General features: G+C 40.2%; 1 protein-coding gene across 2 annotated transcripts in view; it reads left to right on the top strand.

Moving 5' to 3' along the window:
* Window positions 1-15,708, top strand: part of LOC306774461 (ras and Rab interactor 2-like) — a 61,220-nt gene that overhangs the window by 30,716 nt on the left and 14,796 nt on the right. For both annotated transcript variants that reach the window (XM_079264500.1, XM_079264501.1), the window contains exons 3-7: window positions 369-463; window positions 2,245-2,434; window positions 2,519-2,633; window positions 8,066-8,138; window positions 8,728-8,819. In XM_079264500.1, coding sequence (XP_079120626.1) covers window positions 369-463; window positions 2,245-2,434; window positions 2,519-2,633; window positions 8,066-8,138; window positions 8,728-8,819 — 565 coding nt within the window. The remainder of the gene's footprint in view (window positions 1-368; window positions 464-2,244; window positions 2,435-2,518; window positions 2,634-8,065; window positions 8,139-8,727; window positions 8,820-15,708) is intronic.

The raw sequence follows: 15,708 nt of genomic DNA, 5'->3' as shown, positions 1-15,708 counted from the left end.
AAGTAACTCAACATGATACGAGCTGAATCCTCCAGGTCTTCCTGTCCAGTGTTTATGTTTCTGTTTCCAACACGAGGAAATCTTCCCTTCAATTGTTGCTGTGAGTCACTTCTTTGACAAAGTTGTCTCCGTCTTCCCTGACTGCAGGAAATGAGGTCCATTCACAGGAAAAATTACTAACTGCTTCCTTGCCCTTTGTTCTACATTTGTCCAGTCCAGTTCCCCCCTCGTGCTCCAGGCTCAGAATAGTGTTTTGTAATTCATGTTTAAGCAATGCTGTTGGTTTCATTTACCACTGTTTGCCCTCCTCTTGTCTATGTTGGACTCCTCCGTCAGTCAGAGCTTGTCCTTCTGTCTTTCCCCTTTAGCTGATTGACACATTTGCGTTGGAGATCGGAGAGCTGAAGAAGGAGATGGTCCAGACTTCTCCGGCTGTGGACACAGAGCCCATGTTGTTACCAGGGTAAGCCTGTTGTCACTCATTTCGTTCTTTTCTTCTTGGATTCAGATCTGTTTTACACGGCAGACACGCACATCGGGACCCTTTACAGTGTGTCAGAGGAGTGAGGATAATGGTGGTATTTCGTAGGAAATTCGAGCGATAGGGGAAACGTGTCTGTACCCGGTCAGAGTTCGCAGGAACTTTCAAATCCTGTTATGTACTGTTGTGGTTTGTTATTTTGTAGTCAACAAGGATCTTGAAAATCTCAGCGATAACATGCTGACGCCGGTGACCCTCCCCCTACAGCTCACAAATTAGTCCAGCAAGACTTCAGCAGTCCTCTGCTTTCAGGGCAGCCTGCTCGATTTAAAACATTTGCCAGTGAGTATGAACTGATTGTTAATCTAATGTTTACATTCAGGCTGTGACAGAGATGTCTGATGTGAATCCTGAAGGAGAATTTGTTGCAGAGCAGTGGCTCTCAGGCTTTTTCAACGTGGAATTATTTTTTATCCTAGTTGACGCCTTGAATGCATCTTAGTTCAATTGCTACATTTAACACAAATATTTTATAATTAAATTTCATTCAATCATAATAAAAAAAAAAAAGTTAATATATTACATCTTACATTAAACATGTAAAAGAGATGTTCAGACATCCAGAGGACATGTGATTATAAGTAAGTCGTCTCGGTCCAAATTCGAGACGACAAGGAAAAAGCAACAAAAAGTACAGACACGTTTAAGCTAAGTGAGTGGCAATATAGAAAAAAATGACAAAATTATAATCAAATATACAATAACATCATCATCATCATCCAGCTACAGTCTCATAGTTACATACAGGAAAATGTGATCTCCAGTTTGCCGGACCAGTAAAATATCACCAAAAATAACTTAGAAATAATAGCAGAAATATAATAACATAACATAATAAAATAACAGAAATAAGAATAATAAAAAAAATTCCACATTTTTAGCTTTGCTTTTGGTGCAAATCGGTACAAGTATGTTAGCAGAATGTTTACATTTAATAAATCATCCTTTTAGATATTATGAACAATCTGGAGTTTCTGAAAAATAAACTGTTTCACCAATATTTTGTCTGAGTTTATTATTTACACATATTATCTAATTCCTTATGGGCCCTGCAGTGTCCTCGCCCTGTGTGCCCAGTTGGAGCCCATCGGATGTGTTGCAGCAGGGAAACTCCTACAAATAAGAAGGCAAATAAGTGGAATATTCTGCCATGGCATGCCATGAGTCAGTCATCAAATCTCACCCAAATGAACCCTGAATGTTTGGGGAGAACAGCCGCAGTAAACCAGTGTTTAGTGATGTCTGCAGAGGATTTTGAATAAAATATGAAAAATAAACATTTTATTTACAAAGTGTTAGTTTTTCAGTTAATTTTGAGCCGCTGACATGAGAAGACTTTCCATAAAAATGGTCACAATTCCTAAAGGCTTGATGAGATATTTTTGTTCGGCTCTTTGAATCAAATCGAAACGTCTGCAGTTCGATTACAACTCAGTTGTTTCTTTTCTAATCCACCATGGCAACATGCAGAACCTAAATCAGGAAAACTGTGTTATTGTCCACATATTTCTGCACCTACCTTAAACACATTGTTCCAACTATTACTAAGGTTGAGAATGAGGTGAGAAACTACCTGGGACGCTACCTGACCTCTGATAATGTTCCCACTTTGATTTCACTCAGGAGTTTTATAAATTCTGCATCATGATTAGTTTCACCAGCAGGCGGCAAATGTTTTCAGTTTCAGCATTTCTCATCTGCAGGTTGGAGAGCGGAGTTTACCTGCAGGCCCAACACTGTGGCGGGTCGGGGGGCGAGAGGGATTCTGGGTACGACTCCTTGCGGAGGAAGATGAGCATGTTGGAAAGGTTGACTCAGACTCACCCGGTGTGGCTGCTGCTGCTGGTCAGCGAAGAGGAAGCCACTCGCATACTGCTCAAACAGCCGCCAGGGGTGAGGGGTCGCCGTCCTCACGTGCATGTGGGTGTGTGATTATTTTCTGAGAGGATGTTGTGTTTAATGTGTTCTGTGAAGCAGGTGTTCCTGGTCAGGAAGTCTGCCACTCTGCAAAGGAAAGTTCTCTCCGTGCGCCTGGATGAGGATCAGTCAGAGACTCCCATCAGCCACTTCCCCGTCAGGGAGAGTCAGTACAGTAAGTTAGAAGTCTGTTTTTACTAAATTCTACTGAAAATTACTCAGAAAAGGTTCTCACACTGTCCTTTCAGATGTTCAGAAAGTGTTGACGTCACAAATCAAACATCACAAAAAGCGTTTAATAGATGGTAGATAATAAAACTGCTGTTTAAGTTTCTTTTTTTTTTCCTTCCAAGTTTCATTTCTTCAACTCAAAAGCCTTCGTTACACTGAACTCTGAATCAAACGTCTGCCTCTACATGTTGTGTATAAACACACACACACACAAAGACACAAAAAGAGAAATGAAAGTGTCACCAGAGGCTGAGTGCAAAGCTGAAATGAAGCTGTTGTCAGATCTGAAGTGTGGCCTACCGGCTCTCATGACTCACGCTGCTCAGCTTTAGATCAGATGTTTATGTTCAGGACCGCGGTGACCTGAGGCTTGTTGCACAAAACCGAGACGAGGGGTTAAGCTGGGATATCTCAGTCTACCTGGCTCAACTCATCCGTTATGCTCATCAGTCACACAGAAATGGGACAGTGGAAAGTGGGATATGTTATGACACAAGTTACCATGGAGATATATTCTGTGAAGGGAGCCTGCTCCAGACCAGGCTAAGTTCTAGGCTCTATTTAACCTCATCCCTTATGACAGTCAGCAGTCCCCGCAAATATAAACAATATTTATTCCCCTGTCCTCTGCACATTGTTGTCACATTCAACTACATCCACCGTTTATTGTTTAAACGACTATTAATTTGAATGATTCTGATGAATGATTTTGGATTCACATTTTCCCATGGACTACATATAAAATACACCATTCATATAAACACACAAAGAGTAACATGATGTTCATTTATTAAATAAAGATAAATATGAAGCTACAGAGCGCTCCACTACAGTGGTTTCCGAACGACACCGAAGATGCTCCATGATGTGAACAGTGATCATTAAACAGGGTTGTGTTGCTCATCTTGCGATAGGTACTGATAGACTGCAGAGCTCTGAAAGACTTGGAGTCATGGTCCAAACCAGGCCACTTTCCCACAACGCTGACTGATTAGCTCTGAATCACAGGTGTCAAACTCCAGCCACCGAGGGCCGGTTTGCTGCAGATTTCTGTCATCTCTGTGCTCCAACACACCCGACTGAAATGAATAAAGAGGTTGACAAGAAGCTGCTGGATCCATTTGATTAGAATCGGATGTGTTGGTAGAGACACACACTAACCTTATCTAAATGATAACTTATCTAAATGATAACTTATCTAAATGATAACTTATCTAAATGATAAGATGTAGACTGTTAAACCAATCAATGCACATCACAAGCAATGTAGTGTTCATTAAATAATATGAAAAAGTACCCTCTACTTGAACATTAATGCTGTGAAAGGATTTTTTCTTCATGGCACCTGTTTGGGATTTTATTAAGTGGTATATGTGGATCTGGTGTACCATTGTAACACAAAGCAATGAGTCTTCGACTATGACTGTCCTGTAATTTGTCATTTCTGTTGCCTGCAATCCCATAAAAATCTTCTGATAAAGACATTTGGTGGTGCTTTAGTGGCTACACAGACATTTACACCATTTCACTCTCAGTTTCACCTGCAATTTAAACCGATTCATGATCAGAGGACGGGTGTGTTTTACGTTTTCAGAGATGTCAATGATTCTTCACAGATTATAGTGGAGATTGTTCCAATATTCAGGCAGTCTGCAATACTTTACCATGCGTTCTCTCTTTGTGTTAAAATCATAGTGGCGTTTCCTTCTTTTCATTTGGTCCTTGACTTCATACACTTCCAGGAGGATTTCCTGCTCCGCCGGAAAGAACTACTTTCCGGCAACTTTTGTTGCCGTGGCCGATTAGTGAGTCTGTGATAGAGGGTCTATTGAGGAACTCACAAAAGCTGATCCAGGATTGGTTTCACTTGACTTGATGAATCCACGTCTCCTCATCCAAGCTTGCTCTTTTTGCAACCAACTATGCGTGGATGGTTACTTTGGATGCAGCTTAGTTGTTTATTCTCCACATCTGAGTTCTGCCTTTGTGCAACAGGCCCCTGAAATTTAAGTACAGTGTTTACCAGCCATGTCTGAAACAACAGCTCTTATTTACTTCAGAAAGATGTACAATACCAGTCAAAAGTTTGGACACACCTTCTCAATCAGTGGTTTTTATTATTGTTTTTTAATTTTCTTAATTGCAAAGTACAACTAAATACATTCACAAAACACATGTGGAAATGTGTAGGAAACAAAATAGTGGAAAATAAACCAGAATATGTTTTATATTTTAGATTCTTCAAAGTAACCACCTTTTGCTTTGATGACAGCTTGGCACACTCATGACTTTCACTAAATCAACTTCATAAGGCAGTCACCTGGAATGGCTCATCAATAGTCTCAAATGAGTTCCTGGAGGTGTTGAGCACTTGTTAGATGCTTTGCCTTCACTTTTTGGTCCAAAACATCACAAACCATCTGAAGTGAGTTAAGGTCAAGCGATTGTGGAAGCCAGGTTGTCTTATGCAGCACTCCATCATTCTGTTCCTTGGTCAAACATCCCCTACACAGTCTGGAGGTGTGTTTGGGATCATTGTCCTCTTTAAATACAAATGATGGTCCCACTAAGTGCAAACCAGATGGGATGGCATGTCGATGAAGAATGCTGTGGTAGCCATGTTGGTTAAGTGTTCTTTGGATCTTGACTAATTAATCAACTGTTTCACTAGCAAAGAACCCCCATACCATACCACGTCTCCTCCTGCATGCTTCACCGTGGGAACCACACATATAGGAACCATCTGCTCAACTTTTCTGCATCTCACAAAAACATGGCGAGTGGAACAAAAAATCTCATATTTGAATTCATCAGACCAGAGCACAGATTTCCACTGATATAAGTTCATTCCTGATGTTTCTTGACCCAAATTAGTCTGATATTCTTAATTTGTCTTTTATAATCTTAAGTAGGCATTTACCTGCCTACACATTTATTTGATAATTTCTGATTTCATCTCAATTTGTGGCTTCCCATCTACCTAACCCTAAAGCTCACGGCAGGTAAGAAATACATGCCAAACATGGGCCAAGGAAAAAACACACCAACAATGATCTTAGAAAAGCAAATGTCTGCCCATCAATCTGGGAAAGGTTATAGCATAAAGTATTTGGAGTCCATCATTCTGCAGAGAGAAAGAGGAAAGGAGTGGACATTCCAGCAAGTTATATGTAAGCTTAGATCAGGGGTGTCAAACTGTAATTCACAGAGGGCCAAAATTAAAAAGAGGAACAAAGTAGAGGGCCATACTCATTTTTTTTTATTCAGAAAGTGAAAGCTATTATTCGTGTTTTTATTAACTTTGAGATACAGTACTGTATTAAACATTATCATATATTAAATAATAGGCCTACTTTTGCTCAAAGTGGAACTATTATGCATTCCAGGCTAATTTATTTTTATTTCTGAGACCAGAAGGGCTGGGATTGATCGAGTTATTGTCACAAATCGCTTTATTTACTTCAGATCGACCCTCTCCGTAGGCTGTCAGATCAGCCTGTGGGCAAAACGAGTGGATTGAGACTCTTCCGCATTAAGCCCCGCCACCGCGCTACATCGGGAGCGCGCACCGCACCTGCTTTCGCCGTCATTGTAACGTCTCATAAACAGAAGGATTAGGCTAATATGAACTCAATAAAAAACACAAAATACAATGTCAACACATAGCATACAGCCCTACATGTTGGAACCTGAATCAGAGCCTGAAAACGAAGTGGAAAACAGCAACCCACAGCAACAAATGCAGCAGGATGTCTCTCTTTGGTAAACTCACCAGCCATCGTTGGAAATAACTTTATCCGACGTTTTCCACCTGCCTGATGTATTTGTACATGCCCTTGTTAACCAGTAGAAGGTAACCAATCACCGAACCTTATCCCCCGGGACGTCACAAGGATTTCGAAGTAGAAAAAACTCTCTAAAACGACGCGTTTTTCATTGCCATGGAAACCGAACACAGAGAGTGCTGGAACTCAAACTCAAACATGCGTTTAGGTGATAAAAAAAACAGTGCCGTTCACATGTCTGATGAGGATTCAACACTGTAACACTGTAGAAAGCTCAGAAAAGTCCAAATACCATCATAGCACCCCTTTAAACACTGAACCCAGAACAGGCTTGAAAAACTGAAATAAATATCAGACCTCTCTATCTGGAACTTTTTAGTAATTTTATTTGTAACCTGAATCTTTTCATCACAGACCATCAAGGCCAACATCTAAAAAGAAATCAAATCTACATTTTTTGGCTTCAAAGTCGGCAAATCGTCGGGTAAATTCAGCGCTAAGTAGATCGACTTTTTCAGCAAACTGTGCAAAAGGCAACACGGCGGTAGAGATCTGCTCTCTCATGACTCTGCAGCACAAAAAAATGAGCCAGGTTTTCTTGCTGCATCTGACTCTCCCACAAGCGTAACTTGGTTCTAAAAGCCCTCACGCCTTGTAATAGTGATGACGTGCGTGCGCCCCTGAAGCTGCAGATTGAGCGCGTCGAGGTGGGGGCGTTTTCTGGTCCGGAGTCTAGCTCACCAAGACAGCATTGTGGGACTTGTACAATTAGTGGCAAATGCGCTGTATAATGGATCGGCGGGCTAGACGTGATACATATTTAAAAATCATCTCGCAGGCCAAATATAATTTTTGTGCAGGCCAAAATTGGCCCGCGGGCCTGAGTTTGACATGTACGAAGAAGAAGCCCAAGTTCATGGCATTAAATTAGAAAAAGACTGAAGAAGCATTCTATTCTCTGTAAAACATAACATGGCTGCACAGCTCAGGTTGGTAAAGCTGCATCGGAACAAACTCCAAAATCTCTAGAACAACGTGTCCCTTGGACAGACCAGACCAAAGTGGAGATGTTTGGTCACAATGAGCAAAAACCAACCTCATCATGTCAGCACAAAAACCTCATATCAACTGTCGCGCACAGTGGTGGAGGAATGATGATCCGGGCTTCTTCTGCAGCGACAGGATCAGGAGACCTTTAACTCCTCTGGATACCAAAGTATTCTGGAGTCACATCTAAGTACATCTGTCTGACGAAGACAAACAGACCGACTCCAAACACAGCCGCACATCTACTCGACAATGACTGAAAACTAAAAGATCCAGTCAAAGTGCAGACCTCCACCGGGCTGAAATGCTGTGTTGGGAAGAAACAAATGCTGGAAACTGCAATGAACTGAACCTACGTTGGACCAGAATTCACGGACATAAGAGACTGATGATGTCATACACAAAACCATTTCCTCAGTTTTACATACTACTATATGCTGGCATATTTTATGTTGGTTTTTATGTCATATTGTTCATGTTGCCTTTCATCTGCAGTCATATGTTTTTCATTCTAAGACCATTTTCCATTTCTGTTTGTCTGCAGCCTTTTCTCTGGAGGGATCTGGGATCAGCTTTGCAGATCTGTTCCGCCTTGTGGCTTTCTACTGCATTAGCAGGTAAATCAGCTTTTGTTGTGTCATCTGGCTTCTGCGTTTTTTACTGCAAGCTGCTGTGGCTCTTTGATTGGACAATGGAAAATCTATGGGTGAAAATAACGTTTGTTGACTAAGCAGTCCACTCTCACTTCTTGTTTTAAAGCATCCCTTTCCTCAGGAGACACAGACGCACTCCAGCAACACACACAGGAAGTTAGCTGCACTGCAAACAACAGCAAACACATATATACGTCTGCAAAAATCCACCACCAATCAAACATTCATCTAAAACATCCGAAATGTTCAGGATTTTTTTTATCAGTGTGTTTTTACTTAAAGTTCTGTTCCCACTACGCCTGTGACTTAATGGAAACAGAGAGTATGTCACTGATGTTTGACAGCATTTTCACTTCTCTGTATATCAGAGTTCAGGGTGTATTTTGCCAACCAAAGTTGTGGCATCATCAGATTTGTTCATTTTCAAATAAAAAAAACCAACACACTTGTGTCACACTCCAATCTCCTTGTTCTAACGTTTTCCTGTTTTTTCTGAAATACTTTGATCATTTCCTTCTCATATTTTCTATCGACATTGTTTTCTTTGGCTTAGAGATGTCCTGCCATTCATGCTGAAACTCCCAGAGGCCATCGCGTCTGCAAAGACCCAGAAAGAGCTGGAGGAGGTGGCTCAGCTTGGACCAGGTAACATCATCCGTCATCTGCTGCAAGTTTAGCAACAACTTATTGACTTAAAGCTGGGGTAGGTAATCTTGCTTAGAGACATTTTTTTTCCCACTCTGGGTGAAGTGGTTCCTCATCCTGATAGTAGTCTATACATTTTGTAATCATGAACAATAAGAAATATAGTTAGACCCCTCAGTTTACTGTAAATCTGTAAAAACTCAGACCAATCCAAATGTTCGGGCCGAAATGAAGTTGTTCATTTCCTATATTTCGTAAGCTTCTTCTCCCGGCTCCCCTCCTCCCCCTCCTGCAGTACATACCTGATAGCTACACCCTGCATTTGAATAGCATGTTAGGATGAAAATACAAAGTAGTGAAGAAGAAACTCGGAAGCATGGCTGAGAAAATGCAGAAAGGATTTCCCCAACCCGGCTCGGTTTATTCGGCTCCTCCCGTTAAACAACTGAGAAAGAGAAAATTGATGGTGGAAAAAGCTGCGAATAAAAAAGCCTTGGATCATGCAAGGAGCAAAACCAGAGGGGGAGGAGCCAAGACAGGGTGCCACTTTCACATCTTGCTAGCTCCCCAACATTACCCATCCCAACTTTAAAGGGTTATTGTGGTTACATTTAGCCAAGCATTTTTGCAATAATGCCTCTTTGCCGGTCTGCTATCTTGGCATTATCCGCTCCGCTGTTGTAGATATTTCAGATGCAGGTATCCTGAAAGATCTGGAAGAAGATTATTTCAAGTCTAATTATTAATGTTTGTGCTTCAGATTGACTGAAAGTAAACAGAGATTAGTAAGCAAAGAGGGAAAAAGTGGCTTTCCTGTTGATTTACATTTCACTGATTAAAAAAACAAAACAAAAGAAGTTGAGACAAAGTTGAGATTTATCTATTTATTCATTTAATCTCAGGAAGTAGCTCCAAGAGCTGTTTTTTTCTACTACCCTCACCTTGTCCACAGTGGGAACCATACAAAGTTTCATGAGGTACTTTTACCATACAAAACAATCTGGGCAGAGTGGTGTTACTTTTCAGTTTACCACAAACCTTCCTGGGGAGCTGGAACAACTATGGAGTTTCTAAACGGTTCAGCTTTTCTTTTTATTTCCATCTCTCTCTGTCTCCGTTTGAATGAATGACTCAACAATATCAAGTCAAAGTTCAATTTCAACCTCATGAAAATGTGAAACATTAACAGATTCTTAACGGAAAAATTGAAGCTGAAGTGCCTTTCCGGTTGGCTTTATAAGTTGCAGGGAGACCAGCATGACAAATCACAGCTCAAAGGACTTGAGCTGCCTGATTTACAGAATTAAATGAAATGAAAAATACTTTATTTAACCCTGAGATTAAATGAAAATGTTGTAGTTTTACTTTTTTTTTTTTGTCTTTTAGTCAGCCGTATTGTCCCAGAAAGTGATGGTGGTAGGTAGAAATAACTGCACATTTTTGACTTGCAGCAACTTGAATAAGCCTCTGAATGGACATGTAGATGATATCAAGAACTGTCCATTTTATCCAGCAACTATTGCAGCATTATTCACTTACAACAAGGTCCAGGAGCTCCAGATCGATTTCTAACACAGACACTGGATCTTTGGAAAACAGTGTGTAAATACATTAGTCTAGTTTTAATTTCCTCCCGTTTTCTCTCTGCCTTACCCTTGACGTCTTTGCTTCCCTTTTCAGTTCACGTGTGTTTTGGTCCGTGAGTTTGGTGTTAAACTGCTTAATCAGAGGATCCTGCCGGTAAACAAGTTTCCGTTGTCATGGAAACTCGAAGGGAAACAGCTTGAGCAGCACAGCCTATGAAGCAGCATGAAAAAATCTCCTGAAAATAGTTTTACAGTGCACATTATAGAGAAAAAAAAAGACCCGTATTAAAAAAGATTAACTCAGTATGGTCCGATTTACCACAATTGCCATCTCTAGTTAAATTAGAATAGCATACTCCAGTAGTGTTTCCAGAATGAGTCACCTCTCGACTCTTAAAAAAACTTGCTAGCCACTTATGTTCTGGCACATTTGGTCAAAATGCAGTATAAATTTCTTTTACAGAGGTGAGAAGTCCCTCACAATTCATTTAGGCTATGACTAATTCGTACAAAGAGCAGGATGCGATTAGCTTAGTTTAGCTCGGCCTAGCTTAGCATAGGTTTTAAGCTTAACATAAGGAAGTAAAAATGTCTGCCTGGTTCTCAGCAAAACAGCAAATCTATCCAAAAAACCACGTAAATTCACATGATGTATCTTGCTTTTGTCTAAAAGATAATTAAAAATAATTAGTAGAACTTTAAAGCTTGTTACATACCCCACAAGACACAAGAACTGAGTTCTTGTTCTCGAGGCCGCAAGAACAAGAAAAAAACGTCTTGTTCGTCAGGTCCATTCATACTCCACGAGAAGCACGTCTGCAGTGGGGAGGGATCACTGCGGGGGTGGGATGATGTCTGCTTTTATGTGCGAACCCGATTGTTACCTCCACCAAGGAGGCTGTTTTCCCCGGTGTCTTTTTGCTCAAGATAACTTAAAAGGGTACGAAGGGATTTTTTATAAATATTTCAGGAGTTGTTGCAAATGTAAAAATGAAGAACTGATAAAATTTTGCTGGTGATCCGGATCACTGTTTGGATCCAGGAATTTTTAAAAGGGTTCTTTAACATTGTGCTTGGCGGAGGTTTCCGCTCTCTGCGTGCTTTTCTAGTTTCATATTTAACAAGCAACTTCGTCCACGGCAAGGCTGGTCATGCACGCGGCTGGGTCCGAGTGTTTTAATGCCACATGTAAAAATGTCCGTACTTTCTCACCACCTCGATCAGCTGTTTTATCAAAGCAACCCGTTTTGCCGGCAACAGCAAACACACGGAAGCAGCAACTCCGCTTCATGCTTTCTCTGTGTTAACAACGCCCACCTCCAATGTCCGACCAATCACACGATACTTCTCGGAGCCGCGCAAGAAAAAAGTTCTGCCAGCCCGGTGTGTCAAGAACTGTCCTCAAACACGTCCATGAGAACAAAATGATGTCATTTTCTTCTCAGAGCCTCTAGGACAAGAAAAAAGTTCTCGCTTCTCGTGGAGTATGTAACAGGCTTAAGCAGTGTATGCAAACAGTGCTTTTCTCTGGTATGTAGTGGCTTTCATTTTGCTTTACACAGAAAACAGATGAGCTAAAAACAAACCACAGACTGAATGAGCTTCTATCCACATGTGTCCTGACCACAGCAAGGTGAGGTGGTTAAAAATAATTCACCCACAACAGATAATCTTATCCTACCGGGGGACTCTTCTGTGTCTTATGTTATCTGTCAGTTATTTCATACAAACACTTTGTCTGAACTCCACCAATGATACTGCACAGGCAACATTGACTAGTTTAGATGCTTTGACTTAATTGTTTTCGCCCAAAACAAAGTTCGTAAACAAAACGCAAAGTAAGAAGTAAAACATGCAACCTGTAATGTTGATGCAAAAAGAAGCCTTCAATAGTGAAACTGATTATTTCTGCTTCATTATTTAATGGGGCTAAACATTAAATAAATATATATAATATTTTAAATTATATTTCCCCACAACCTTTCATTGGACTAAAGCCTGTTACATACTCCACGAGACGCAAGAACTGAGTTCTTGTTCTCGAGGCTGCAAGAACAAGAAAAAACGTCTTGTTCGGCAGGTCCGTACATACTACACAAGAAGCAGGTCTGCAGCGGGGAGGGATCACTACGGGGGGGCGATGTCTGCTTTTATGCGCGATTAACCCGGTTGTTACCTCCGCCGAGAAGGTTGTTTTCCCCGGCGTATTTTTACTCAAGATAACTTAAAAGGGTACGAAGGGATTTTTATAAATGTTTCAAGAGTTGTTGCAAATGTAAAAATGAAGAACTGATTAAATTTTGGTGGTGATCCGGATCACCGTTTGTATCCAGGAACTTTTTAAAAGGATTCTTAAACATTGTGCTTGGCGGAGGTTTCCGCTCTCCGAGTTTCTAGTTTCATATTTAACGAGCAGCTTCGTCCGCGGCAGGGCGGGTTGTGCACGCGGCTGGGTCCGAGTGTTTTAATGCCACATGTAAAAATGTTCATACTTTCTCACCACCTCGATCAGCTGTTTTATCAAAACAATCCATTTTGCCGGCAACAGCAAACACACGGAAGCAGCAACTCCGCTTCATGCTTTCTCTGTGTTAACGACGCCCACCTCCAATGTCCGACCAATCACACGATACTTCTCGCAGCCCTGCAAGAAAAAAGTTCTGCCAGCCCGGTGTGTCAAGAACTGTCCTCAAACACGTCCGCGAGAACAAAATGACGTCATTTTCTTCTCGGAGCCTCGAGAACAAGAAAAAAGTTCTCGCTTCTCGTGGAGTATGTAACAGGCTTAAGTTGTTAGGATAATGAATGAATAAATTATATTTTCCTCAATGTAGCCAAACAGTTTTTTATAAACCTAAGAAAGTACTTGTAAAAACTCACTAGAGAAAGGCGGAAATGGGATTGTGTCTCTTAAGACTTGACCTTGACCCAGGAGCTTTAAAGGTAGAGTATGTAAGATTTTCAATATTTTCAAAATAAATTAACTACAATCATAATTAGATAAGTTTTTTTTTAAACATGTAGGTTCCAGTCTGTTCATATTTGATGCGTTATTAAATTACAAGTTTAATTAATGACAAAGACCCTTCTTGAATGTTTTCTGACCAGTAAAAAAAAAGTACTTCTTTTCCACCAGTAGGGTGAGTATAAGCCCATTTATTGCAGAGCGGCTCTGAGCTACAGATCACAAGCGATTCCTGCCCTCCTTGGAGCTGGCAAGGAGGAGGGGTGAGCGGTTAGTTTCGCTCATTACTGCCAACCTGTGGTCATTTGTGGAGGTAGCAGTTTTGTGGTTTTGCTCACAACCTGGTGTTTGCCACCTGGTGGTGGAAAGAATCGACTTGAACTCTTACATACTCTGCCTTTAAAGTCTTTTATTTATCACTCTAAATAACTTCATACTTTCCTGAACTGGATTTTTGTTTAAATTCTCCGTAATGCGTGGAGGATTTGTGCATCCATCATGAAAAGCATTAGCATAATCGTTTGAACACACTTCATCATTCTGACTTATTTTTCTGACTAAATGACTGCTTTTTGCTTACAAACATGAAGTGAAAATCAAAACAAAGCAAAGTGTGTGTTTCCAGAAAATATTTGTTGTGAGTTTGCAGAACTTATTTTCATTGACTCTGTCTCTGCAGAGTTGATTTGTGGCTCAGATGCTGTAAAAACTACCATGACTCTGCATCCGCCTGTGGAAACCTCCAACATAGCCGAGGTCTTACTGTGGCAGTGAAGGGCGTGGCCAGTTGAGAGCTCTATACTGTCCAAACACACACACACACACACACACACACACACTGACATACCATCACACCATAGTCAGAAAACAAACCAGGCTTGCAACCCTGAGTGCAAAATAGCATAAGCAGTAAGCAGTGTCAGTGCTGCTTGTAGAGATGACACATCGTCATTGTGTTCGCGTGAATGCATTCTTGAGTTGATGTGGGTGTGAATATGCAGGCTCGTGCTTTTTGCATTACTCTTTGTGACACTTGAAATTGAGACGAAGACACTGGAAGTTCTGGGTGTGGGCCAGCTGCAGAGCTTTTCTTAAGGAAGACTCTCCTTCCACTCTGAAAAGTTTCTATTAAAAGATAAAAGCGTGCAGTGGAATCTTGGCGTGTGCATGCGAAAAACCAACTCATACGTGTGTTTGCATCATGTTGGCCTCCTTACTGAGCGCAGGGATTGTTGACAAGCTGGCTTTGAGTCATTTCAACTTGACACTGGACTGAGAAGTGTAGAGCAATGTTTAATTGGAGTATGATGAAGCTATTTCTTTTATGATGTTATCAGTTTCTCACACCACTGTGAAGGAATTTTGACAGACCTATTGGGTGACCATGAACTTGTAGAAGAGTGAGAACTGACCCTCAAAAAGCCAAGTGATTTTTATCATTTATCTTTTTTTTTAATGTAAAAAAAACATGTTTTCAGATAATATGTTTTCCAAGAAGCATTAGTTTTCATATTATAAGGCTAAAATTAATGTAAAATTGATGTATTTTTAGATGGAGCATCATAAAAGCCAACCAAACAATAAAACAGATTTTATTAGTTAAGTTAATTTACGCCCATATTGTGATAACAGTCCAACATTCATTTTATTTGTCAAAGTATTAGATTCCCAGATAAATTGATAGTGAATCCACAGTGTCTTGGCTACATTATGGTGTTTACTGCATTATTTATATCTTAATTTGTTCTCCAGCAGTAATGGAAGTTCCAAACATGCCCTCATTTTTCCTGTTCTGGATCATAGTATCCAGAATTTTTACAGAAACCAGATTTATCTATTATATCTTGTAAAACCTGTTGGGTGTAGTTCCTTGCACATATATATATATATATATATATATATATATATATATATATATATATATATATATATATATATATATATATATATATATATATATATATATATATATATATATATATATATATATATATATATATATATATATATAAGAATCCATCCATGTAACGCATGGATGTTTAGCTCTGTAACACCACAATCCTGAAGGTTTTTTTTAATGTATCCCTTCTCAAACAAGCCTGACTCAAATGAATGAGTCGTTGTGCAGAAATTCATGTTTTGTCCGTTTAATTTGAGACAGGTGTGTTGGATCAGGAATACATCAAAAACCTGCCGGACAGTAGCCGTCCAGGACCCACTTTGGACACCCCTGGTGTAAAGTTACCAACAGACAGACACAAGCGGATAAATGTCAGCACATTTGAAAAATTATTTGGGAAGCTTTTTGGCTTTTTCTTTGTGTTGAAGTCAAACAGTG

The sequence above is a fragment of the Telmatherina bonti genome (assembly GCF_933228915.1).
Source record: "Telmatherina bonti genome assembly, chromosome: 3".
NCBI lineage: Eukaryota > Metazoa > Chordata > Actinopteri > Atheriniformes > Telmatherinidae > Telmatherina > Telmatherina bonti.
This window is presented reverse-complemented; position numbering and strand designations above follow the sequence as displayed.